The 26868-nt window shown below is 46.8% G+C and overlaps 2 protein-coding genes across 2 annotated transcripts in view; one reads left to right on the top strand and one right to left on the bottom strand.

Moving 5' to 3' along the window:
• Positions 1-52: 52 nt before the first annotated feature.
• Positions 53-18654, bottom strand: LOC144936182 (RING finger protein 150-like). Its single transcript, XM_078863130.1, has 8 exons — positions 17325-18654; positions 15670-16288; positions 8244-8494; positions 6333-6404; positions 5362-5444; positions 4097-4193; positions 2143-2446; positions 53-721 (listed from the first exon to the last, which is right to left on the bottom strand). The coding sequence occupies exons 2-8, from the start codon at positions 16187-16189 to the stop codon at positions 603-605; spliced, it is 1446 nt and encodes a 481-aa protein (XP_078719256.1). The 5' UTR covers positions 16190-16288; positions 17325-18654; the 3' UTR covers positions 53-602.
• A 5647-nt stretch (positions 18655-24301) lies between these two features.
• Positions 24302-26868, top strand: part of LOC144936179 (lipopolysaccharide-responsive and beige-like anchor protein) — a 287536-nt gene continuing 284969 nt past the window's right edge. Inside the window, exon 1 of the mRNA XM_078863117.1 lies at positions 24302-24678. Within this exon, the coding sequence (XP_078719243.1) occupies positions 24442-24678 (237 nt within the window). The 5' untranslated portion in view covers positions 24302-24441. The remainder of the gene's footprint in view (positions 24679-26868) is intronic.

Raw genomic sequence — 26868 nt, 5'->3', positions numbered from 1 at the left:
ACATTATACCGTGCAAGCTCAGCATACTTAACAGTGATGACAGCGGCAAGGGTCGGGCATAAACATTTTATTTAGATTCCCAATAAAATGTAACAAAAGTTGTGTAAATGCACTCACAGTCAAATATTTCACAAAGAAGTAGAGATTTTTTGGCTGGAGACAAGCTTAGCATTACCCATCCAAATAAAGTGTTTAATGCACATAAAATAAAACGTTTTAAACCTCCAAACCTCAATAACCATAGAAACAATAACATCTCTAGGTAACAGCAATATTTAAGCATGAATCATAGACCTGTTGGCTCAGCACATTAACTAGGGCATGTGTACCACAGTTATAAAACAGCAACGTAATTTCGACGGCAATAATTTACATTTACAAGTCATACGTAGCTCTCTACAAGCAAAGAAGCTGTTCACAATTTCAGAGGCGCGATTTTCAGGCATGTAAACGGCCTCAGCTGGGATTTTTTGTACAATCAAGATGTGGCAGCCATCTTGTGCTAACATTTTGCCATCAAAATAAAAAATAAACCGAAACAAAACCACAACCCAAAAAGAAAAGTGGAACCCAGTGCTCCCAATTCTCGCACGACGTCGCGGTCAAGAGAGAATTTCTTGCCCGCGAGGGCTTTGGTCGGCGAGGTCGATGTCAGACAGTCTGATCTCCACCGTGATGGGCTGAGAGGAGCTCCGGTCTCTCACCAGGCGTTCTTCGTCGTCTGTGGATCACAAGGTTTCAACAATGCTGTTCACAAATGGAAATCCACGGTTAATTGAATGGTTTTTTCGGTAAAGTCACGTAGGTAAAAAAATTATAAAAGTAAAATAAAATAAAAAAATTCACGACGTTTCGGAGAACACAAGCTTCCGTCTTCAGGTGGAACCGTCATATCCACGACAGCTGTATCGAGTAAATGAGAGATTACAAGAGCTACCACTCCGTATATATAATGGTTGAAGAGGGGAAGGGCCAAGTACGGCATTATATATACGGAGTGGTAGCTCTTGTAATCTCTCATTTACTTGATACAGCTGTCGTGGCTGTGACGGTTCCACCTGAAGACGGAAGCTTGTGTTGCCTCCGAAACGTCGTGATTTTTTATTTAATTTTACTAATTTAAATTTTTTACCTACGTGACTTTACCGAAAAAACCTAAGAATATGAATCCTTGCAGTCACGAAAGCTTCAAATCTAGAATTAATTGAATGGTGGTAACGCGGTGGCGACACGTTAACTCCCTTGCCTGATATGCCGGAGGTCGTGGGGGGTTTGATACCGACCCTGAGACCTGTATATCTGGAGTCTACATGTTCTCTCCCTGGTCACGTGGATTTTTCTCTGGGTCCTCCAGTTTTTCCCTCCACATTTAGAAACATGCGTTTAGAGTATTTGGCTGCTATAAATGTCCACATGATAAGCCACTTCGTTGAGCTGTTATTTGTGGCCAGGTCACATGAAAAAGAGCTATATAGCTCAGTGGGCCTTACCTGGTAAAATAAAAAAAAGTCTAAACGAAAAATTTGTCGAATGGAAAAAAGCAAATAGCGCCAGTTAGATGTCATTTATCACCAATCACACAAGTTATGCTTGTTAAAAATCATTACAAATTGCTGCAAGAGCAGCATGTGAGGGGTTTGTAAGACCGATGAACTCTACTTGTGCTTTGTATGGTCATGCACTGCTTTTCACGCATATAACATGTCTTTACATTGAAAATAAGATATTCCTCACTGTAACATCAAGAGAACCAATGTTTCCTACAGGGAAACTGGCCTCTGTACCGACAACCATAAATTAATGTTATTTATATCCTCTGGCACTGCAGGCGTACATAATATAAGTAAGCACAGTGGAATAGAAATTACGTAACACAATGTAAAGCCATCACATGATATCACAAGCCAAAATATTTTGATTCGTTTTCACCACGATAGAATATTTTTGCCGCAGGACATGGCACAGTTGATTCAGTCAAGGCTATTGTAAAGCAGAGTATCGTACCATAGCACGTGGGGTGTTCAGATGGACACCCGAGACGCTATCTGCCCGACGGACGCCACAGAACGCGGTGCCACTTCCAGAACGCACGGAATCGATGACGACATGAGGCCAACGACCATGTCGTCGTGAACTACTCGCCATGGAAGTCGATGTCGGCGTCGCTGTGCGGCGTGGAGGGCGTCGTGGGCTCCACGTGCGCCACCTGCACCACCTCTTCGTATTGCGGCGGCTCCAGGTTGAGGCTGCTGTCGCTGCCCGAGCCGGCGCCGCTTCCTCCGCCGCCGATCCCTCGGCCGACGTAACCACCGTGCACCCTGCCGATGCCCGCCATCGCCCCGCCACCGGCCGCCCCGCCCTCGTGCGCGTTGCGATTTGCCAGCGCCGCCATGGCGGACACGCCCACTGCCGGCGGAGGGAGCTCCTCGCCCGGCTCAGGACTCGTCTGTGAAGCAGAGGGGGGGGGTGGGCGGGTGAATGAATGAATCATTTATTCATAAGGAGTCAACTGATACAGGGTGGAGTGTTGTTTTCCATGGGGGATAATATGGGACACAGAGGTGTCTGGCAAATTTGCAAGCAGAGCAGAAACTGGTGGTCAGTCGACCGGCAGCATGGAGTCATCTGTTGAGCTCGAAATTTAAGCCAACTGGTGCTGCATGCCTTGATGCTCATCTAAGTAATTTATTCGTGATATGTTTAACGTAATATTTTGAAACCAATTTACCTCCAGCTGATTCCATTCCAACTTGGATCAAGTTTGATGGTATTTGCAATGGAGCGTATATTTTCCGTTATTTAAAATGCAGCATGTGTTTGAAAAAACCAACAATACTAGAATTTAAATTACCAAACATCATGAACGCGGAAGCCTACTTAAATAATCTGGAAACTCGGCGTGGGTTTCCCATGTCAACATAAATTACAACATACACGGATCAAATTCTCACATGCCATGCGATGCATTCATCGATATGGACATCTGTGAAAAAGAACCTTGCCGCTCATTGGATTCCTTCACTATAAATAAATATTCAGATTCTGATATGAATCGAGGAATGCATTGTTCAACTTCAATAATAACATTTAGCCGTTTGTCAATCCACTGCCGCATGAAGGCCTCCCCCGGTGCCTTTGGGTTGCGGAATGTTGCGTGACCATGCATCACCACGCTGGTCAATGTGGGTTGCATCGGGGAACTGAAGTCAGGTCGTTGGGTTCATAGCGCAGTGCACTGATCATGATGCAACAGCGGTTTTCCCCCACACCCATTTATGACAATATGCTACACTCCTATCAATGATTATATTAAATTAGCCTTTTGCCCGTCCAAGGACGGGTGTATTGCAGTAAATTTGAAACTTGCAAGCGAAAAGCAGACCGCGACGTGATATTCATTGCATTAATGCGTGTGCAGTTTGTAAGAGCACAGTGACAGACATTTCATTTTCAGGTTATAATCCCTTGTGCATCACGACGTCCTTTTTACTTTGATATCTCAATAGCTTTGCGGAGATCGCGTGACGTGAGGGTTCTGCCTTTGTCGTGAGGGTTGTAAGTTGATGCCGAGGGGGGAGGGAGGAGGCGCCTCTGCTCCACATGTGGAGTGACGTCACCTGCTAATAATAATGAATGGGGGGGGGGGGTGTCCATTTGGAGGACGTCACCTGCTCATTATTAATGAGAGGGGCTGTTCGATGTGGAGTGACATCACTTGCGCATAATTATTAATGAGGGGGGAGGGTGCTCCATGTTAAGTGACGTCACCCATTTATGTTATTAATGAGGGGTGGGGGGGGTGTCTATTTGGAGGATGTCACCTGCTCATGAATATTAATGAAGGGGACTGGTCGATGTGGAGTGACGTCACGAGCGTTAAGGACATTCCTGGGTGATTATAGTAGGTACGAGCACCACTTTGTGGCAAGTCAACAGTCGTAGTGCTACACACACAGACACGGATGTGGAATTCTGGCCAGGGTCTCTTGTTCATTTAACAGAATGATTTGGCGAGCTCCTTGCTTATTTGAGCCGAGACACTCGACTCATTATCAATGCTGCGAATGTCGGTGGTCAAAGGGGGACAGGCACTCACGGGGAAGCCCAGAGCCTTGAGGATGTTGAGTTTGCACATGGGGCACGTGCGATGGTCCAGCAGCCAGGGGTCCACGCACGCTTTGTGGAACAGGTGTCTATAGCAGCGAGGCACATGTGGAAGGGAGGCGGGTGTGGGGGAGGCGAGAGGTTGGTGACGTCCAGCTTTAAACAAAATCATTTGCAGATCTTCATCAATCAACTTGTGGATGAAGGCATTCCCCCATGCCACGTTGGTTGTGCGGTTTTATTTGATCACACTGGGCGACGCTGGTCAGTGCGGGTTAGGGTCGCAGCGGGGACCCGGAACTGGTTTAGACATCACTGAAGACCTCCCCGGGCCTTTTGGTGATAGGGGTGTTGTTTGACCATACTTCACCACCCTGGTCAGTGCGGCTTTGTGAAGGGTCGGCTATGGGAGCGGTTCAGATATCACTCGCCACCGATGTTAGCAGTGGCCGGGTTCATCGCACTGTGCGCTTACCACTGGGTGGAAAATTATTGCACCACTTAACCATTCTGTGTACCTTTTAATCTTACCGGGTTCATAATATAATTCGATTTTGTTCAGTATTCAAATAAGACGCAACCTCAAAAATATCTCTCGGTAGATTCGCACGAAGGATGTTTGCTCCAGGCACCGACATGAGAGTAATACTTTGTTAATGACAAAAACTTTTAAAACCAAGGTCAGCTGCTGAGTTTGTGGTGCTCTGGAGACATCATTGCATTGACGTATTAAAACATATTGGTGTGAAGTCACCAGTGTCAATGACATGCCTGAATGTGACATCTTTTCATTAGCAAAACTTCAAACGGGCTGAGACACGCTGCCTGGAACATAGAAATTTGGCACATATCTATAAGAATATTATTTTTTTGATTGCATATTCTATTCATGAACATAGTACGCCACAGTGCGTGTGTTTGGGCTTGAAATAAAGTAACAGATGAAAACTGCACACATTACCAAGGAAATCATTAGAACAATTTACCAATCATTGGCCTACTCCCCATGCTGTATTAGTGAAGGCAGTTGCTTGACCATACTTCACCAGGCCGGTCAGTCAAGGTTGGTGAAGTGGAGGGCCCAGGACTAATCCAGATATACAAACTCGTCACTGATGCTAGCCGTGGCCCAGAACAAAACTATCCATTATTTTAAACATGTTTATAAATAGAAATTAGGCCACGGTTGGAGCATTATGAATATTTTCCAGGAAACACTGGGGTACCCGATTGTATGGAGTCCGTGTGTAAACTTACTTGCAAGGTAATATCCGTACTACATCACTGGGCTTGTAACCTTCAATGCAAACTGCACAGTTGTCGAAGTCCGGTTCCGTTTCCTACAGGCAGTTTCGAGGAAATCAGGGGGAGACAAAATAAAAATAACTAAAATATTTTGGACATGCTACATGTGAAAAGGCCACAAAGGCCATTGCTTCGAAGGATAAAGGATTAGTCAGCGGCTGTCAGTTTGATTGCTGTGTACGAGGACGTCATTCTTGACGCGCACAGATTAATAGCGGCTCACCCTACAGATGGCATTTCAGCAGACTTGAGTGTTTTTTTCTCCAACACGGTTAATACCTGTCAAATTGTTAAGACACAGAGTTGTGTTTCCAGACATTTCACTAGGACTGTACCCGCTGGGGCAGGTCCCCTTGGCTTGCCGATTTTAATGGCAGGGGAGTTATGAATAAAAAACAGCAGCAGCAGTGGTAGGCTAATGAAAAAAAGTCATCTTTAAACACACTGAACACTAACAAAAAGACTGCTTTAATATCGTTGCTGGAAATGTACAACTCATGCATTTGGATATCTTATTAAGTGATGTTGATTGTACACAACATATCAGTGTTTTAATGGCCAAATGCCTCTTTGGGCCCAGTAGTACATTATACAAGCATGCTTTGTGATTTATAAATTAGACGTGCTGAATTATATACAGGGCACTTAAAAAAAATGTTAACACATCGAAGAATTTGCAACAATACCGCAAGAAATGTGCCTCGGTTCTGGAGACCACTTGGAGAAGATTCCAAGCATGTGTTGACAATAATGGCGATCAAGTAGAGACTCTTACTTTTTGAAGCTATGAACATACATTTTTTTATCATGTACGGCATGTTATCCGGTTTTCCCATATAAGCGTTAACAATTCTTTGAAGCACCCTGTATTGATTTTTGCATGCACTTATGGCACAACACCAAATCTGTTGCTGAATGCTTGCCTGATCCCCTTTCTTGATGGTTTTCAGTGGAAGTTTAGTCATTGCCTTCTTGGCAGCATCTCCCAGTCTCCTCTGTACAATTGCATGGACACAACACACATGTTAAACAAACAAAAAACACTCACCGGACTTGTGAACAAACGAAACACCCATTCACAGGTCACAGATTAAACACTTCCGGTAGCAAATGCGCTCTGTTGCTGTGCGTTTTCAATTCAGGTTTTTTTTTTTGGACGTCCATCCGTTAGTAACGAGAGCAAAAACGCACAAACTTGCGAACGTGTTCAATAATCAATTTGGCGCTTCAGCCATTAATATATGCTGCCCTGCATACCCGCCACAGTTAACTGTAACCCAAAGGGGCAGACTGTTGGCTAGAGACGGCCTGTGTCCAACGCGCCCCTAATTCTGCGACGCACAGACAACTGCGGTCCTTTGAGGCACATCTCGACCCACACGTTGGCACAGTCTGAGATCGCAAGAGGATAAAAATTTGTCAGTAGAAAAATATGATAATAGTTTTTTTACCCTTTTATCTGGCAACAAAACTGACATCTTTTTTTACAAGGAGTCATGTTTGCATAGACCACAATACCTGCAGTCGTAATGCAAACAAAAAACATAACTGATAATGTATGCACTGTCCTTGAAGTGACGCCTTTTGGCGTCATCTGGTCCAACACCATGTGAGACTAGGCTCTAAGGAAAGCCGTCTCAGGTGTGGACCAATCAACTTCAAGGACAGTGCATACATTATCAGAGTTGTGTTTTTTGTTTGCATTACGACTGCAGGTATTGTGGTCAATGCAAACATGACTCCTTGTAAAAAAAGGTGTCAGTTTTGTTGCCAGATAAAAGGGTAAAAAAACCAATGATCAATTATCAGGATAAAAATTCTGCCTGCAGACACAACGCTACACATTCGAGTGGCATAGGAGCCGCCATTGATGTCACTATTTATGAGCCGTTGAGAAACTCCTGTTCCCCGAGATTCAATGTGGCCTGCTCGGCGAGATTCGCATAAGCTGCCTATTGTAAGTACCAGGGATTACACGTCGGGTACCACATATAAATAAATATATGCATCTGTCTGTATACACAGCACTGTGCGTACACTGCACCACCAGAATATTAACACCCAGGTGTTTCATTTTTGGGGGGGAGATTTCAGTTTTGTGTGAAATTTCAAGCTCTTAAGAAACTCCAGACTACTAAAAATATTCTCATTCCAACTTTACAACAGTTGGCTTCGAATGGAAGGGTAATTACACACAAATGTACGAGTAGGCCATGAAACAAAGACGTGTTCAGCTATTTAAAAAAAAAACATTTATTTTTGGTGCAGCAAAAATAGTCTTCGAAATGTGACGCAAACCTCGACCGTGACGCTTTTAGCAAAGGGGTGGTCGCCGCCGCAGTCAAATCTGTCGCGGTGTTTTTGTCGACGCCCCCCCCCCCTGCTTTATATCCGTGCCCATTCCATGAATGAAGAAACCATTCACGAGCAGCAGCCAACAAAATAAACACGCGCGCTTGGAAATCTGGCAAGCGGAACAATGCTGTAGCGTCTAATGAGACAAGCCCAGCCAGTGCAGGCTTCCTTTGAACCCAAACCGGTTTAAAAAAGATATCACAAAACAATGCAAATGGTCTGCAGACTCGAGGAAAACTAAAATTATTTTTGCCCCGCCCGCTCCGGCATTTGGAGCAAATGTGTTCCTTTAAATTTCCATACGATAAGCCACTTCGTCGAGCTATCATTTGCGATAACCAGGTCGCTTCCGAAAAAGAGCTATATAGCTCAGTTGAGCCTTGCCTGGTAAAATACAAAAAAATTCGCTTAGTTTTAGTTTAAATCGCGCGTCGCCAAACCGTGTTGCGTGTCGCATCGAGGGAGAAGTTGGAGCGCACCTGGTGGCGGTCGCGTGCGCTGGCATAGCGTAGCCTCTGGACATAGTAGAAGACGAGCCACGCCAACGAGATGATCATGAGCACGATGAACGAGATGGAGACGAACACCACCGACGTCCGGCTGACGAACTTCTGCACGTTGCGCGTGCCCACCGTGACGTGCACCATGACCGTGATGTTCCGCTCAAGCAGAGACATCATCTCTCTCCCCTTGAGTTCCGTGACCATGATGACCACGATTTCGCCCGTGTCTGCAGACGAAACGAGGAGCGATGTGTTGTTGGTGGCACGGCCAATCTGGGGGATAGTTGCTGGTTTGAGCAGCCCACCTCCACCCACGATATGGAAGGGTTTGTGGAAAACCTGCATAATCACTGATGTTTCGCACAGTGTGATGGGTTGTGAAATGTTGAACATGAGTGCACAGAAAGGTCACATCATTTTGACTTTGGGATTATTTTCAGAACTCCCGTCTTCTTTCTGTACTTGACATTGAGTGCACGAAAGTGCTAGACTGAAAAGCAAAGTAAGACATGTTATTCACTCTATACTTTAAATGTTATGGCCACGGTGATGAGATGACTGCCACCAGAAGTGCCCATTTTAAATCTTGGTAATGCTGAGGGCAAAATCACCTGTATTATCTTCAAATACCTGCACCTGTACGAGATTATTGCAAATTGGAGCGAGCGTCTCCCTAAGGATGACTTTGGGGGTCACACGAAAATTATCTTACTCGCTCCGGCAGGATGGGGAAACAAGCAAAGCATGACTTGTCAACGGTAAGAAGTACGAACAATATCACACCATGTAATAAAACACGGCTCCGCTTTCACCACTTGAGACCAGGCACAGCGGCATGTATCTTCACATCTCTTGTGCTGTAAATAAAATACGTAGAGTAATTCCTCGTTGAACGTGGTACACGCGTTCCTGAAGTGCTGCGCTCAGCGAAAATTATTTTTCCATAAGAAGGCAAGATACGATGTACAGGGATACCTTGACTTGCGTCCACTTGACTTTCGTCACTTCGCTATTTCGACCGTTTTCAATTCTAACCACATTTCAAATTTCGTCCACGCACTTTGCTCTTTCGTCCGATTTCATCCCCAAACCTTCCACGATGTTCGCACCACGCGCCGTCTTTGTCGTTCAGTCTTTGAACAGAAGTCGTTCAAGTGAGCATCTATTACATTTGTGTTTATTCATATATTATTAATACTGTACTTATTTCTTTGCTTATCCTGTAAGCAAGTCATAGTTATTTTTGTGCTAACAGTTTAATACTACAGTGTTCATAGTTATTTTCGTGATTATAATACACGTGTACAGTATTCATACTGTGCTTATTTCTGTGATTACTGTAAAATAGGTATGTTTGTGCTTTAATATATTCATAATGGTTCCTAAGTGTGTGGATAGTAAAGCTAAAATAACCCATTTGCATGTACGTTTTTATATTTACTGTAGTCATTTGCAAGTACGTTTTTCACCGGTCAAAATAAATTTGCAAGCTAAATAAAAGCTCTGCTTTGACATTCGTCCATTTTTTTACATTCGTCCATGCTCTGATCCCTAACCAGACGAAAGTGCGAGGTATTCCTGTACGCAGGTACGGTAAGATGGCGAGACAAAGAACTCGGATGAGAGTACGCCGCCGAGCACTGTCATTCCGCGTAGTCTATCATACCACTCAGCCGCACAGTGCAAGCACTGCAAGTCCTCGCTTAACGCGTTCTCACGATAACACGGTTCGTCTACGTGGGAACACTTTTTGTACAACGCGGAACGCGCCCCTTATAACGCGCCCCTTATAACGCGGAATGCACCGCTATAATGCGGTTTGAGCGGTCAACGATTTACTTACTTGATACAGTACGCGGAATGGTACAGTACGTGGAATGGTACAGTACGCGAAATGGTACAGTACGCAGCGGAGAGCCCCATCTCAGTTCTCTGTCATGCCATGGGATGACTACAGACAGATTTTACAGTGAAAATTTTGGTAGTATACATAATTTCTGTTAATTAAAAGAGCCAGCCTGCAGAAGGGCGTTTTGGCCACCGCGATGGTTGTGTGTGGACACTTTTAAACTCTCAAGGTGAGGGGACTTGCAGTCAGAATTGAACACGTCAATAAAACCAAAGATGCTTGAGAGTGCGTTTCACTGACATGTGAAGAAATCTTTGCCGAGCCACACAAAGCGAGCATTTGCAAACACGTACGTAAATGTATGTTAGATACAATTGGCACGTTTATTAAAACTCCCCCGTCATTGTCCACCCAACAGTAAGCGGTCAATGACTACAACACCACGGTTGATTGGCAGGTCGCAGAGGTCGCAACCGAGTACCCGATACCCGTACCCTACCCGATACCCGTACCCTACCCGATACCCGTACCCTACCCGATACCCGTACCCGATACCCGTACCCTACCCGATACCCGTACCCTACCCGATACCCGTACCCCATACCCGATACCCGTACCCTACCCCATACCCGTACCCTACCCGATACCCGATACCCGTACCCTACCCGATACCCGTACCCTACCCGATACCCGTACCCTACCCGATACCCGTACCCTACCCGATACCCGTACCCTACCCGATACCCGTACCCTACCCGGCCGGGTACGGGTAAGCCGTTTGCGACCCTGGTGCGGCCGGGTACGGGTACGGGTAAGGAATCAAAACCCGTTTGCGACCTCTGGCAGGTCGTGAGTGGTGGGGTAAAGTGTGGCTACTCCCACCTCTTCCAAGACGTCTGGCTGGCACGAAAGGGTAGGGCCAGATACCCTCCTGAGCAAGAACGTCACAAGCCTGCACACTTTATCCTTTTATGCACTGCATATACACGAACAAATATGATGGTTACATCCTTCATTAAATAAATGCAAACGAGAGATTCCCTTAACTGTGACTGTGGTGAAGTCCAGACTGTCAACCCACACCGTGAACAATCCGCCCACTGGACGCCTGTGCAGCCAAATCCATTCTGCAACACCCCAAGCCATATAACGGCATTTGAGCCACAACACAGAATTATTGCTGCTGCTGCTGCTGCCGATGCCGTAGGAAAGAAGGGGGCACACTGCAGTCACCGGAATGCAAAACATTAGAGTAAGAATTCTGTTTACACAAAAGTCATCAAAAGGAGTGATTGTGACCATTAAATCGGTTCGTCACGTGGTATCGCCATACTCTGTGTCTAATGCACACAGCCTTGTTTGAGACCTGATGGGTCTCTTGTTATGAAAACTAAGAATAGGTTTTAGCCTTGATGTTAATAAACAGATGTTAAGATGTTAAAACACCAAACTGTCCGTCTTTTGGCGTTCTCTGGTCTGACACTGGTGAGATTAGGCCAGAAAGACGGTTGTCTCTGGTGTAGGCCAATACGTTTCAAAGACAATGCCATATATGATCAGAGCATGTTTGTTTACATGTTCACCCCCCAAGTACGTGTGGTTGATGCAGTCTTGATTCCTTGCAAAAGGTATCCATTTGGTATTGCAACATCTTAACACACGTTTTACTGGCAGAAAGGGTAAAACCTATTCTTATTTTTCATATATTTAGACTGGCAAACACATCCCATGGGTTTCTTATCATGTACAGATAAAATAACATTTAAACAAAAGATAGCATACATCTGGCTGAGAGGCATCACTCATATTTGTTTTTTAAATGGTTAATTACAAATACTGCACCAATCAGTCTAAGGTTGGTGCCACATGCCTGCTTAAAGCTAAAGAAATCCTTCTTTTATATTAAACTCCGTGTAAAGCAATTGTTCCCTTGCACACGTTTGCATGCACTGGGTATAACACATGGAAGCATGCCATGCGTACCCAACGGCAAGGCCATGTTGTAGCCATGTGGTCGATGCACTTTGAAATCGGCGAGCTTGTTGAGTGAGAGAAAAATATCTGAAAGTATGCTAAATCACTTGCTGGATTTTTTTGTAATTCTTCTTAAAACATTCGCAGCTGGGGGTACTTTTCACGTACGTTCCAATCAACTGCGAGTCAGTGTTCAACCAACGAACATACATTTTTAAATTTACATGGCATTTGTTTTTATTATTTTCCCTACAATGATGGGGCCATGCTCAGTCGTGTTGGCCAAGCTTGGTGATCTATTTTTTATTGTGTTTTTGTGTTCCCCCTCCCCTCCAAGTTTATCCCAGGAGATTGTGCTATGAACATCATGTCAAGAGATGAAGACTCAATTTTCGGATCCCTTGCAAAGCATTGCAACCCTTCACGTTTGAGACTGGCCCAAGGCACAGAAGCAGACATCATAGAGTACCTCTGAAATCCCTTCAAGTCACATCTGGATCCACACAGATGGGGGCTGTACCTTTTCCAGTCACTCTGCCACTGAGAGCAACGTTCATTGCATTCAAGTAAAAGTGATATTTTGAAATCCCAGGGCTAGAGTTTTGCAATACATTAAGTGCAAAACAAAAGCTCATGCCATGGGGTTTTTATGCAATTATTGGTAACCTGGCTGAGACCATGACCTCCTCACTACAGTTGCGAACCTGGTTTAATCACAGGCAAATGTCTGGATTTCAACCGAGGATCTCAGCAATACCAGCTCAGTGCTCGGATTTGTCAGCAACCTGGTCACCTCCATGTTTGATGTTTGGTCTCAATGCGGCGTTTAACCAAATTTGTGTTACTTTAAGATTAATTTATTCTGTAACAAGCACAATGCTTAAGTCAACAAACTAAATTGGCTTGACATTAAGCAGCATTCCATACACTCCTCAATCCACAGAAAATCAATAAAATATACCAGAGACCAACAGAGTCCATCATTACCATCCCCACAGCATGGAATGCCCAAAGCAAACAGCAGAAAGAGTTTGAGGTTGAACTGAAGGCCCATTTTTTGGCACGCAAATTTGCTGACTGGTGTATTCTATGGACAGATGCGAGAACAATGTACGTTTATGCTGTATCCAATGCATTTGTGAAAAGAGCGTGTCTGCAACCCGACTCATTGGTAAGAAAAGCACACGACTGGACGAGCGGGAGTAAATTGTGTAGTTGAAGAGTTTCCCATTACAATTCAAATTGACCATCGCATGCACATGGCTGACTCGTATGGACAGCAGCTGCATGTACAGCAACATTGTCCATACGAAAAAGTGCTATTTTAAAAAGGCTTCGATTGTTGAAAAAAAAATCCTGCCGTTAACAAAATGATTTTGATCTCCGTTCTTGACAATGTAAACATTTATGGCCCATTTTACTATACTGGATATGAATGTGGGTCACGCTACCCAATGTTCATCAAGGTCTCAGGACAAGCGTGCGAGCTTTATTTGATTTAACCTGTCAGCAACTCGGTGGCAAATCCCAAGATTGAAGATCACTGAAATGAACTGCGGTGTTTCCAGCGCGGCTCTAAAGATTTAAGAAACCAAAATAACAAGAAAGGAACCCAAAACCTTTCAAGGCAAAGCTCCACCCACCAGCGACAAGCATCAATAGAGCTATGACTCTCAGAATACATTACCTTCGATATCAACATCGTAATGGACTTCAATGAAAAGACAACCCATGTACTGGACTGGCTGTCCTGTAGATAAAAATCAGATAATATTTTTTCACACACGTATTTTAATCAAAAGGTGGCACTGCATGAATGCTGTACCTTGCATCCCATATCTCTCTCATTTTTAACGTTTGGCTTCTTGCCAAAACTAAATTGTGTCATAGGGAGCTTGGCAAGATTGTAGAGCTGACAACAGCATTGTGCAACTGGTGCTGGATGTTGAAAGTAGTGGCACGGCCTCCACTACAAACGCGGATTTTATACAAATTATGGTTACTTATTTCGATATAAAAGTTGAGTGCATAAAAATAATGCACACGTCACTGGCAAGAGAGAAACTCTTGTTCCTACGGCTACACCGCTGGCTAAAATAATACGTAGAAGTCGTGCTGCAGTCATAACAATATTACAAACATGCATGGTAAATAATAAACAGGTTTGCATTGCTTCGAGGCAAAACCTGTCTTCGTGATGAACAAGACCTGGCAATGAAATAGGCTGTACAACCTGGTGAATCATTTAGAATTTGACCGAGTATCAAGTAGGAGAGACAGTACATTTGAAGGGGAAAAAACAACGCAGTTGGGCCTTTAGCATCCTATTCAGTTGCATCAAACTCATTCCCCAAACACACCACCTCACTAATGAGGTTGTTCTTTGACGCAAGGACTAAAAAGCTATGACGTGCGCCGGAGCTGAAGTTATTCTGTCCTTCACGTGACTTGGGCTGCGCGTGTGTTCAGCCGAGGCACTCGATGAGCGGTAACAACAGTGTATGTATAATCATATTAATAAATGCTTGCAATGCGTCTGAAATAACGGTGGTGGTGGTGACGCTGGTGCTAATCAATGGGCATCTGCTACATGTGCACTGAGACAAAAACCGAGTGTTGGGAGCCCAAGGGCTATTTACATAGCACAGCATATTTAGGATGGTCATGAAAATATAAACAGGCAAAACTAAATAAATAAAACATCTTTCTTGCTATATTACAATTGTAAAAATAATTGAGATGCCAGTCCCAGAACAAACCTCAGGCCATCCCTGAACCATCGTGACTTACAACCGTCTAACCTTTATTAACATGTATCCTCAGCAAACCAAACCTGCCCAGACATACTGAGCATATACCATCCACACAATCCACATCTACTAACCCACTGTGTCAGCCTGATCGTCTCCCCATCCATACTTGCCCATATTTGGCTTCCCAACCATCACACCTTCTTAGCTTGTCCATTCAATTCGTTCTTACCGTTTCAACCAATACCATACTCTGCTAACACCGCCCATCCAAGGAATGTCTACCCTCCCACTACATTATTACATGCCTGTATACAAAGCTCACCTGCGCACCCCTGACTTTTCTTCGCGACTGGCTCCACAAATTTTGCATATGGTACGAAATGGATTTATAATGATCACAATCAAACCTGACTGTATTTTCCAACGTCACCATCCTGCGCACCCACGACAGTGCAACTTCTCACCAAACCCAAACCAGCTCATCCAACGAATTGAGTACAGTACTTGCTCACCTAATTCATGCCTGCACACACCTCAAACATTATTACTCAACCGAATCCTGTTTAGTCAACACGCACCCACCCCACCCATACTTGCCCATTGAGTGACTCAACCCATACCTACCCACCCACTCGAGTGTAATTGCTCGCACAACCCATGCCATATTGCCCAAACCATACTTGCTCACCAAACCGAGATCTGCCCACCAGATACCTGCCCATCCACTACAGTAAAGCGACTCACCGAAGCCGTATCTGCCACTATCCTCACCACCGCCACCACCTTTCCATGCCTGTGGATATATTTAGAGAAGCACCGACTCTACCTTTGTGGTGCATGGCTGTGGTCTCGTTTCCCGTGCCAGGCCCGTTGGCAATCACCACAGCCGAGGCGTTGTGCGCCATGGCGCGCAAAATCTTGTCCCGCACCGAACAGTTCTCTTTGGAGATCAGTGCCACCCATGGTACAGATGCAGCCTTAGAACCACCACCGCTACCTGCCCGCAGCCGCTGCCCTGGTCCATGGCTCGGCTGCTGCTGCTGCAGCTGCGCCGATGACGGTGGGAGCACCGGGACATTGAAGCGGGTGGTGGCCGGGTCGCAGGCCGAGCGGTCTCCCGTGGGGGCCACCAAGATGCCCCTGGCCTCCACCTTGGGAGAGTCGTCCCCGTAGCGGCCGCACTCTGTGCGCTCCGAGCGTGGCTCCCGGCTGTCGGGTTCCACGTAGGAGATGTTCACGAAGGCCGTGTACCACGACTCTTCCTTGTCGGTGGCCGAGGAGGCGCCGGGCCACGCGGCAGGGCTCAGCAAGGCGGCCGCAACCAGACGGCACAGCAGGCCTGCCATTGTGTCTCCTGCTACTGCTGCTGCTGCTGCTCCTCCTCCACCTCCACTTCCTCTAACACCGCTTCCTCCAGGAACTCCAATACCAGGAACCGTCCGCTCCTGGGAAGAACAGCCACCACCATCATCAACCACCACAATCTCTGGAAACACTACCGCGCCACTTACAACAACAGCACCGTCCATCAGCACCACGGCCCGGATCCTGGGCCCACCACCTCCAATACCACCACCGCCACCACCAAAAATGCCACCTGCACTTTTAAAAACAAAGATCCCCCCCCCCCCCACATAGCTTTAACAGAATGTAAGTGGCAAGTGTCGTTAGCGAGCATCTATGAAAGCCGGCATGGCACACGAGAGGGGGAATGGGTGACCAGCAACAACACGAGGCTGCCTTTGTTGTTACATATCGCACGAGGTACTCATTCAAGACCCAGACTGCCTACGAGAGGGGCCCAGGACCAATTAAAATTGTTCGCCACTGGTTTGTTGGTCGTGAGCGGGAATTGAAGGATGATCACTGGGTTCGTGGTTACAAACCACTGTGCCACCGCTCACACACATGCACTTTCTTTAACAACAAGACCCCCCCGTGTAGCCTTAACAGATTGTTGGGGTAAGTGATGTTAGCAAGCACCTATTAAGACCGGCACGGCGCACGAGGGGGTGGGTGTTCAGTGCCCTGCTAGGCCGCCTTTGTCTCCCCAGGTACTCACTGAGGCCGAGTCAACCTAGGGGAGGCTCAGGACCGGTTCAGATGGTCGTCATCGGTGTTGCCCATGCACGGGGATCGAACTCGTGTGGCCAGTCGTGGCACAGCGCGATAATCTTTACCCCACGTCTCTAGCACCACCATCATCACCTCCTTTAACAACCACCACCACCACCATCAACCTCCCTTAACAACCACCACCTCCATCACCAACATCAGCACCATCCGACACGATAACCACCAACACCCACCACCTACAAAACCACCACCACCACCATCCTCACCTGTCGGCTCCCGAGTCACAACGATAATTGGCATCTCCAACACCACGTACACCACCACCATACCACAACAACAACATCGCGACCACTCACAACATTCTCTACCCGGATGCAGACCGCACACGGCCAAAGAGGCTCTTACCGGGTGCTCGGTCACTCCACGAGATAGTGTTGGTGGTGGTGGTGTTGGGAGATCGGTCTTGCTCCAGTGTCCGTCTCCGCACGTTCCAGACGGTCACAAATCCACAGTAGCCAGGAGGTGGCCGGTTTCTCCCCGGGCCTTTGTCCTCTTCACAAAGATGATCTTCTCATCACGATGTTATCCGAGTCCGTGGTACTGACCAGCTATCCTCATCCTCCCCCCCCTACAGTCCCAGGGTCTCTCCAGCAGAGCCGAAACTGCTCCTCCCCGAACAGATGTGGGGGGGCCACAATGGCCAGATGGCTTTGCTCGTCTCCTATCAGATCGGGGAGATCCCAGACTCTCTTGCCCTACCTCCTCCCTCTTCTTCCCACAGATCCTGACACCCAGGGGGGGTGGGGGTGGAGTTCTTCGTCCTTTAATCCTCTTTGCCTGGTGCTCCTTACCAGGCAGAGCAGTTGTCAGTGAATCGTGGGCCCTCTTGCCAGATTCACGATGATGGTCACGGGTCACCCACCACCACAATAACAAGGGTGGTGTTGTTGTTGATTTCTGTTCGTCCGTAAACAACAACAGCAGGCAGGCAGAGTAGCCTTGCGAATATAAACCCAGCTACGCCACGTGTTTATTCGCCGTTGTTTCGATGATCGAGATGTGATCGATGATGAATTTCGATCTAAACGCGGAGGGGGAAACAAATCCTCGACGCTTTACGGCTCCGTCCGTGTGTGTACGCAGTTGCACGAAGCAGATCAACGCAACAAAAGATCTCCCCCCCTTCCGAGAATACAGGACTGGTTGGATAAGGGGGTGGGAAGTGATTCCTCCTCCTGCTGCTCACATCATTGCGACGATGTTATGATCGGAACTAGAATTTAACCCCGCGATATTATAACAACCCTGGTGACGAAGGCGACGATTACAGAGCACAGAAGGCGATGGATGTTGCACAAAAGACTGCTCCGTATCGCAATTGAGGCCCCCCAGCCTTTTAAAATAATCCACGCGCACGGCTTGAAACGCAACGTGGGTAAACAACACGGACGAGGCGCTCTCGAATCAACAACAACAACAACAGCAGCAGCAACAACAACGCCGCTTGTACCGCGTGCCTATGAATAAAGACATGGAGCGTTGAGCTGCTAATATTTGGTCAAGTAAAGAGCGCCCACGATCGCCGCACAGCTGCGGACTCCGTAACTTGTTGGACTCTCCCCGTTCCGGAGACGCTTTGCGTCGGGCGGACGTCCACAAGACGTCAGCCCCACGCCGCCGCCGCCGCCGGCAACGTCACCCACTCTGCGGGTGACGCAAGCTCCGCCGCCGCTGCCTATCCGCGCTACCAAATCGAATGCGTGCCGTCGTCATTGTAACAGCCGCCCCTCCCCCCCATTCCCACCTCCCCCACATCCCACCCCCCCATCCCCCCTCCTATCCCCTCCCATCCCCCCCATCCCCTCCCATCCCCCCCATCCCCCACATCCCACCCATCCCACCCCCCCATCCCACCCCCCATCCCCCCTCCTATCCCCTCCCATCCCCCCTCCTATCCCCTCCCATCCCCTCCCATCCCCCCCATCCCTCACATCCCCCACATCCCACCCCCCCATCCCCCATCCCATCCCCCATCCCATCCCCCCCATCCCATCCTCCTCATATCCCCCCACCTCATCCCCCCTCCCATCCCCCTCCCACCCCCCTCCCATCCCCCCCACATCCCCCCCACATCCCCCCCCCCACCATCCCACCCACCCCACTCCAATCCCCCCCGCCATCACCCCCCACCCATCCCCCCCATTCCCCCCACCCCCACCCCCCATTCCCACCCCCCCCGCCATCCCACCCACCCCACTCCAATCCCCCCCGCCATCACCCACCGCCATCCCCCCCTCCCACCCCTCCCGCCCCCCCGGGAGGTGCGAGATTTCGTGGTTCTAATAGGAATGGGCACGACGTTTCGGGCAATGACGCTTATTAAAGGCAATGATACTTCATTGGACCTCCCTTGCCAGTATCAAAATATAAGAATAGGTTTTACCCTTTCTGGCAAGATGTTAAAACATTGTCTTAGGGGCCGTCCATAAATGACGTCACGCGATTTTGGACGATTTTTTTACCCCCCCCCTCCCCCGTCGTCACAAAAAGTCAGACCCCCCCTCAAATATGACGTCACAAAGCTCTGCCCCCCCCCCCCAAATATAAAACATGCTTCAAATCGCTTTAAACTATTGTCATTGTAGTGCGTATTTAATGTGGCGCTGCACTCTGATGTAGGAAAAAACATTTATTAAAAAGTCTATTTAAATAGGTAGAACGTGTTGTCTATATTTATTTAAAGTTGCGCATTTTGATGTGACGTCACATTTCTCAAACGCCCCCTCCCCTCGTCACACATCGTCACAAATGTCTGACCCTCCCCCCCTCTGCTAGGTACGTGACATCATTTATGGACGGCCCCTTAGTGCATTGTCTTTGTGCTGTTCGCCTTTTGGCGTCCTCGGGACGAAACACTGTTTGAGACTAGGCTCTAAAGAAAGCTGTCTTTGGTGTGGACCAATCAGTTTCAAAGACAACGCACATACTGTCAGAGCACGTTTTTGAGTTTGTTTGCATGTACATGTGGTTAATGCAGACACGATTCCTTCAAAAAGGTTTCAGTTTGGTGTTTGAACATCTTAACACCTGTATTATTGCCAGAAAGGGTAAAACCTATTCTTATAGGCAATGATACTGTTTGTGGCGGGGGCAGGGGAAATAGTGTGATCAATTTAACGATGACATAATAGTTTGGCAAAACAATTTGGTATCTGTAACTAGAATATTATCAATCAATGCCTAAATCAATTACGCCACATGTACATGCTATTATGTACTCTGCTCCAACGTGTCAACGTGCTTCCCCTCCTTCACCTACCCGCACTGACTTGCTTGGTGACGTATGGTCGAATGGTCCCCCCAACGGTGCACACGGCGTGGTAAAGATAGCCTTTAGCCAGCAGCGGATTGCCAAAAGTACTTTTAAATGTTCATAATTAACTCGTAATAATTCACCTGCAGGGCAAGGAGGTGCCTCAAGGTGGCAGTGCCTACGAGGCTTAGAACCGGCCATCTGTGCGGAGGTTCTCCTCCAAAGCGTGAGTTTTCTCCGACCACCGAGGTTTCATCCAACACGTATAAATACCGTACTATAGGCAACATGGACAATTATTCTCGACAGGTTCCTTAAGACTTCGAGATTTTGTATTTAAAGAGTGATGGACTGCAGGAGTGCTGTCTTAATATAAATAAGGCAATTGAATGACTATAGTCATTGAGCGCACAGCTGGCAAATAATTATCATTCCAATATCAACAAAAGCATGGCTTTAATTTGGACCACGCAGTTCAGTGCGGGTTTGGTGAAGGCGGTACAACATGGATTTGCTGCACTGCCCTCTGCTGCACACCAGTAGCACCCTACATCTATTACACGATGTAACACAATTTTAGTTCCTGGGTTGTCAGTGTTATTTAGTAATTGCTTATGCCTATAAGGTATAGAAAATGGCTATTATTCCCCAGAAAATTTGCTTTTGTTACCAGGACAGTAATATTTAGAAATGTACCTATTTTCAATGAGAAAACTGGCGAATTTGGGTCTTTCGTTCACATAAAGTCAGAAAAAAACACATGAATCAAAATTAACATGTATTTATACTAAAGTAATACAAAAATGACTACTAAATATTTATAAGTGAGTAGTTTTTTTCGAGATTTACGATTATACCGTCAATCACTTTCACGAATCAGCCCCCAAATGTCGTCTCCGATCATGTTCTCGTTTTACTGTCCTTGGTAGCGGCGTTCAAAGTCCAGTATATCCTGGTGGAAGTGCTCGCCTTGCTCCTCCGAGTACGCTCCCATGTTCTCCTTGAATGTATCAAGATGAGCATCAAGGATATGGACTTTGAGGGACATCCTACAGCCCATTGTGCCGTAGTTCTTCACCAGAGTCTCAACCAGCCCCGCATAGTTTTCGACCTTGTGATTGCCCAGGAAGCCACGTTCCACTGCGACAAAGCTGTTCCAAGCCGCTTTCTCCTAACTAGTGAGTTTTATTGCACTCAAGGATCCTCTTTATCTGTAGTTCGACGAAGACACCGGGTTTGACCTTTGCCTCAGACAGCTTAGGGAAGAAGTCTTGAATGTACTTGAAGGCTGCCGACTCCTTATCTACAGCTCTGACAAATAGTTTCATAAGGCCCAATTTGATGTGCAGTGGTGGCATCAGCACCTTCCGGGGGTCCACCAGTGGCTCCCACGACGTTGTTCCTCCCCACAGATAACTCTGTCCGCTGTGGCCAGTCCCACCTGTGGTAGTGCGCCTTGGTGTCTAAATCCTTAGTAGTAATTTTTGTATTACTTTAGTATAAATACATGTAGATTTTGATTCATATGTTTTTTTTCTGATTTTAAGTGAACGAAAACACACAAATTCGCCCGTTTTCTCATTGAAAATAAGTCCTGGTCACAAAAGCAAAGTTTGTGGAGAATAATAGCTATTTTCTGTAATTTATGAGGCATAAGGAATGAGGAAATAATACTTATTACCCAGGAACAAAAACATTGTTACACAGTGTTATCCATGGCAGTCGCCCATTCATGCACGATCTAGGGGACAATCCAGGTTTCGTCTCTATTTGGCTTCTTTGATCTTGCAAGATCGGGCGCGCCTTCCACGCGAGTTGGAGGAGAGACAGAGTGGAGAGAGTAACATTACTCGTGTGCAATACTGGGAGACAATTCCGCCTAAAAGCGTGAGCGCAGAGAACATGTCACTGTAGCGAGCAGCAAAGCCGCTTAAAAAGAACACACGTCCTTTAGGCTCTTGAGCCCCCATGCATCAAACACTCACTCACAAATTGAATTGGCCAAGCATCCCATTACTGTTACGTAATGAACAAATATTGTCATTACACACCGTTGCCTCATCTGGTGCATACATTAACTGTACCTCACCAATGTACTGTATTGTGATATATTTGTTGCAAATTAGGATAAGAATCAAGAACAGGAACTCGCTTCGATGTTAATACGTGAACGTTGTGTTTTCTGTCAGCCTGTAACTTCACACTGCAGGGCAAAAAGCCTCTCCCGATTTTCTTCCCATTCCTTTCCTCGCTTGATCTTGTCTTTTGCGACCTCCAAATTCTCAATTTGATTTCATCTCTCGCCATCTCTGAAAGCCGTCTTTCCTGTTTTCATTCGCCGTCTCTATATCCACTCCGTAGTTAACGGAGATAAATATTGAATTAAGCTCTACAGTAGGTGAACGTGATCGCAGGTAAAGGCACTGGTCACGTGGGGCATTTGAGACTGCATTTCAGTGGAGGTGCGTTATTCAGATGTCACTTTTGCGAGAAAATGTCAAAACGAAAAGTGCAAAGGACAGCGTTATCTGCATTGTGAACAAACACAACTTACAAATGAAAAATGATGTATTTGGTTACATTTGACAAGCCTGAACTTTTTATTTGAAAATGCCACGGGGAAAAAAACACGTGGGGGTGATATGCGAGTTCAAATAAAAACGCGTAACAATGGAATTACTTAACACAGGTGAAAGAGCACATACATAGTGATTAATATACCTCCACTGTGAACCTTACATTTCAAAACAAAGGGGGGGGGGACCTATTAAGCATAGTTCACTCGACATAAAAGTCAACATCATCATGTCGTGCTGCCTTTGTTTTATGCAGTCATCCAACTGTTGAATGAGGGCCTCTCCCACGTTGTGTGGCTTTTGGAGTTTCACCATACTGGTCAGTGCCGAGTTGGATTGCGTTGAGCATATCGACGTGGAAACAAATGTTTCTGTACTGCTATCGGGCTGCAAAACCACGTAGCCACCACAAGACCTATGCCGTCACTTGCAAAAGTGGTCACCCACGGAAAGCGGTTCCCAGACTCAGCACTGCTGATCTTTCCGAGAAATATTACGAGTTCGTGCGCGCATTCCGGGACATTTAGTCGCACGACTTAGCAACAATTTTTTTATATTAAATAATACACGTACACGACTTGGCTGTTTTAAAAAGTCAAAGCTACTAGCGACACGACTGTACGGAAAGCGCATTGGCGATTGGTCGGCCACCAAATTAACAAGAGACATTTTTTTCGAATTTGGTTTAAAAAAAAACCACCCCTCAATATTTAGGCTCCGTAGCCGCAGGTTGCGGACCCCTGGCATAGGTTAATATGCCACTGTTAACACAATGCGAGGAGGCCATCGTAATCCAGCAGTGGATTAAGGTCAACCATGGGCAAGGCAGACCGAAATCGTATCCACGTGTGCGCTTCAGTGCCACCGCGTCATGCGGCACTGCAAGGGGCCACGTCACCTTGAGCGTCAGGGGGTGTAACGATTCACGGAAGCGATTCGATTAGAGGAATCGATTGTTATTTTTAAACGCGGTGTTGCATCTAAGCCACCTCGAGTTGGCTGCAGGTTCCACGTGGAACCCATCACATTACAGACAGCATTAAAAAAGAAGCACGAATCGAAAAATGTATATTTATTTGCACGCGAATCGTTAACTGCGCGAATCGACATTTATCGATTGGAATCGTTAAGCCTCTCGCGTTCACCTGTGCGCCCCCCACCTCTGTGAGTCACGAAACCCCGCATGGAATGCGCGTCCGCTCTACCAAATTGAATCTCCAAATCGATTACATTTCCCACCGCGGATGGGCACCTTGGTGGTTGTAGGTGCGGGGGGGGGCCCATCCTGCCCCGCTCTCTCTCAAACGCGTTGAGTCACGCGATTGGTCCATCGCACATCTGGGCGTGGCCAAGGCAGGATAAGGGCGTGGCTTGAGCGCGAAGAGGGGCGGGGCTAGGGCGTAAAGGGGCGGGGCGAGCAACGAGAAGGGCGGAGCACGCGCTTATCCTTGCTACGGAATCAATCGGCGTGTGGGCGGCTGCCTGTGACACCGCCCCCACCCTCGCTCCCCACACACTCCGCCTCTCTGCCCCGTGTTGGTCCTTTACTCATGGCCGGGTGCTGAAGCAGCCCCCCCCTGAGCGAGCAAGGCTGGGAAATCAAGGGGCCTAGAGAGCCAAACCACGAGAAGCTATGGAGGTCGACGAGGCAGGCGATGCAGCGGTGATAGCTCATACTGCTGCTGACGATTATACTGCTGCAGCTGCTGTTACTGTTGCTGATACTGCTGCTGATACTGCTGCAGCTCCTGCTGATGGTGGAGAAGGTGGAGGTGGTTGTGTTGGAGGTGACGAGTTCGCGGCGCTGAGAGAGAAGGTGCTGGCTGGACAGACGTCCAGCAGGGAGGTGGTGGATGCGGTGCTGAACCTGGTACGGCAGGCAGGTTGGACTCACCATGGGTTGAGAACTCGTGGTGGGTGGTGGTGGTGGTGGCTGCTGCTGCTTCCGGGATGGATCAGAGTTTTGAAGGGTGCTGGGTTGGCTGTGTGTGTGTCACTGTGTGTGTGTCACTGTGCTTTCAGATTGTAATTGCTGTAACGTGTAAATATGTATGTAATGCGTGGGTGTGTTTGTTCATACATGTACTTGCATCTCTTAAGTGTGTGCTAACAGCACTTGCCCCCATCAATTTGCTAAGGCTATACGGGGGTTCTTTGTCTTTGTTTTCATGTTATATAAGTACGAGTTGTGTGTCCAGGTGTGTGTGTTCGCGTGAATATTACTTACTTAGTGCCATGTTTTCGTGAGTTCACGTACACGTGTGTCAATCGACGGTATGTGTCAATGCATGTGTGTGTGTCATTGTGTCTATGCATGAATGCAAAGCGTGATCACTTAATCGCCCATCGATCCACTGCATAAATGTATATGTGGCTATGTGTGTATCTTAATGTATGTGTGAGTTCGTGTGAATGGGTCTCTACTTTTAATTCATGTGTTGTTCACATTTAGATATGTGTGTATAACGGTGGTCATGTATGTGGCCACGTTTCTGAGTTTCGTTCACTTTCACCTTCATTCTAAGCCGAATTGAAGCTTAACCCGGAACAATCCTTATTATTATTATAAATGTGTCATGTATGTACGTGTAAGTTATGTCATATATGTGCCAGTTTGGCTTCATTTACGTTTCCATTAATATACTGAATCGAAGTGTGTATCTCCTGTGTATCCTGTGTGTCTCTCTCTTTTAAGTGATGCATTGTGTTGAGTAATAATGTTGGACATTTATTTATTTGTATCGGGGCGGTGGAGTGGTGGCGCAGTGGTGAGCACACTGCACTATGAACACCGCTGAACTGAGCTCGGATGCCCGCCCAAAGCTAACATGGGTGGCACATGTTCCAGTGTACTTACTGTACAGTATTCAAATAGCTGCATGTATCCATGAGTATACTGCAAGGACGTAATTATAATATATTTTGGGGGGGAAATACACCCCCCCCAATATTCAAATATGCTCACAATGTCCCCCCCAATATATTGCTTTACAATAGATTTCTGTTTATATGATTGTGGTTATGGTTGTACTTTAGTAATCCCTAATCTCTGCCATTACATACAATGAAACAAGAAAAGGTAAAAAAGAAAAAAGAGCAATGTAATACAATACACGATTAGACATTATTGTTAAAATAAATAAAAAGTCCATCCTATGTGTTAGTGCATTTTTAAATATTTTAGGCAGGAAATTAGTTTTCAAATTTAGATTTTTTTTTGGGGGGGGGGACCCCCAGACGGTGCATATGTGTTCATGTAAATGGTCATCAGTGTCACGAACGGTATATTTCCGTGCACGCGTTCTACCCGGTTAACACCCTGTTACATTTACACAACTCATCCACATTCAAAACGGCACCGCATTAAACAGCCTAACATCCTTATTACGATATATCTAATGACCCTCTTTATTTATTTTCAACGCAGACCTGGCACTGACGCAGTGCCTCGGCAAGAGAGTCTGTGTGTGTGTGGAACGTTTTTATAAAAGTGTCTTTTGAGTTTGGTGGGAGATGTGTGGAGGATCTAACCACTGATTTTCTCTCCTATTTGGGGCCATCCATTTAGGATAATAATTCGTCTACATTAGCCTTCAAATTAGTTGGATAGTCCGGCGGTGTGGACTATCTGTTCGCTTAAACACTTTAATAGTATTACTCATTGATCGTTTCTGCGTGGGGGTGTAAAAATTCCGCGTGCGTACAGGTAGAGGGGGGTCAAGTTTTGACAGATTTTTGCGTCCCTACTAAATGGAACGGCCCCTTTACCACACAGTCCTTTGACTCTCGGTATCTTCTTCGCGGGATGTCCACGGCTAGGTTGCCGTGGTTTTGTTGATGTTGCGAGGGATGTTGTTGTTGTTGTGGGGTGGTGGTGTTTGCTACGAGGCCCATTCACACCCCCCCCTCACCCCCCCAGCCCCCCCCGAGGCCCATTCACAACCTCACCCCCCAGCCCCCCGAGGCCCATTCACACCCCCCCACCCCCCAATGCGGAAGTGCGGCGCGCGCGAAAGGCGGCAGCACGTGGCACCGCCACCGCCTCGATCGCTCGTCGCGA

This window comes from Lampetra fluviatilis, chromosome 15 (assembly GCF_964198595.1).
Source record: "Lampetra fluviatilis chromosome 15, kcLamFluv1.1, whole genome shotgun sequence".
In the NCBI taxonomy this organism is placed as follows: Eukaryota; Metazoa; Chordata; class Hyperoartia; order Petromyzontiformes; family Petromyzontidae; genus Lampetra; species Lampetra fluviatilis.
The sequence above is the reverse complement of the archived record's forward strand: the minus strand, read 5'-3'. Positions and strand labels throughout refer to the sequence as shown.

What these genes read in the sequence shown, in the direction of transcription:
- LOC144936182 (XM_078863130.1), bottom strand. Translation starts at nt 16,189, where the DNA reads ATGGCAGGCCTGCTGTGCCGTCTGGTTGCGGCCGCCTTGCTGAGCCCT. An exon ending in CCATCAAGAAAGGGGATCAG is followed by an intron (nt 5,445 to 6,332) that starts GCAAGCATTCAG and finishes AACTGCCTGTAG; the next exon opens with GAAACGGAACCGGACTTCGA. An exon ending in GTACGGATATTACCTTGCAA is followed by an intron (nt 4,194 to 5,361) that starts GTAAGTTTACAC and finishes TCGCTGCTATAG; the next exon opens with ACACCTGTTCCACAAAGCGT.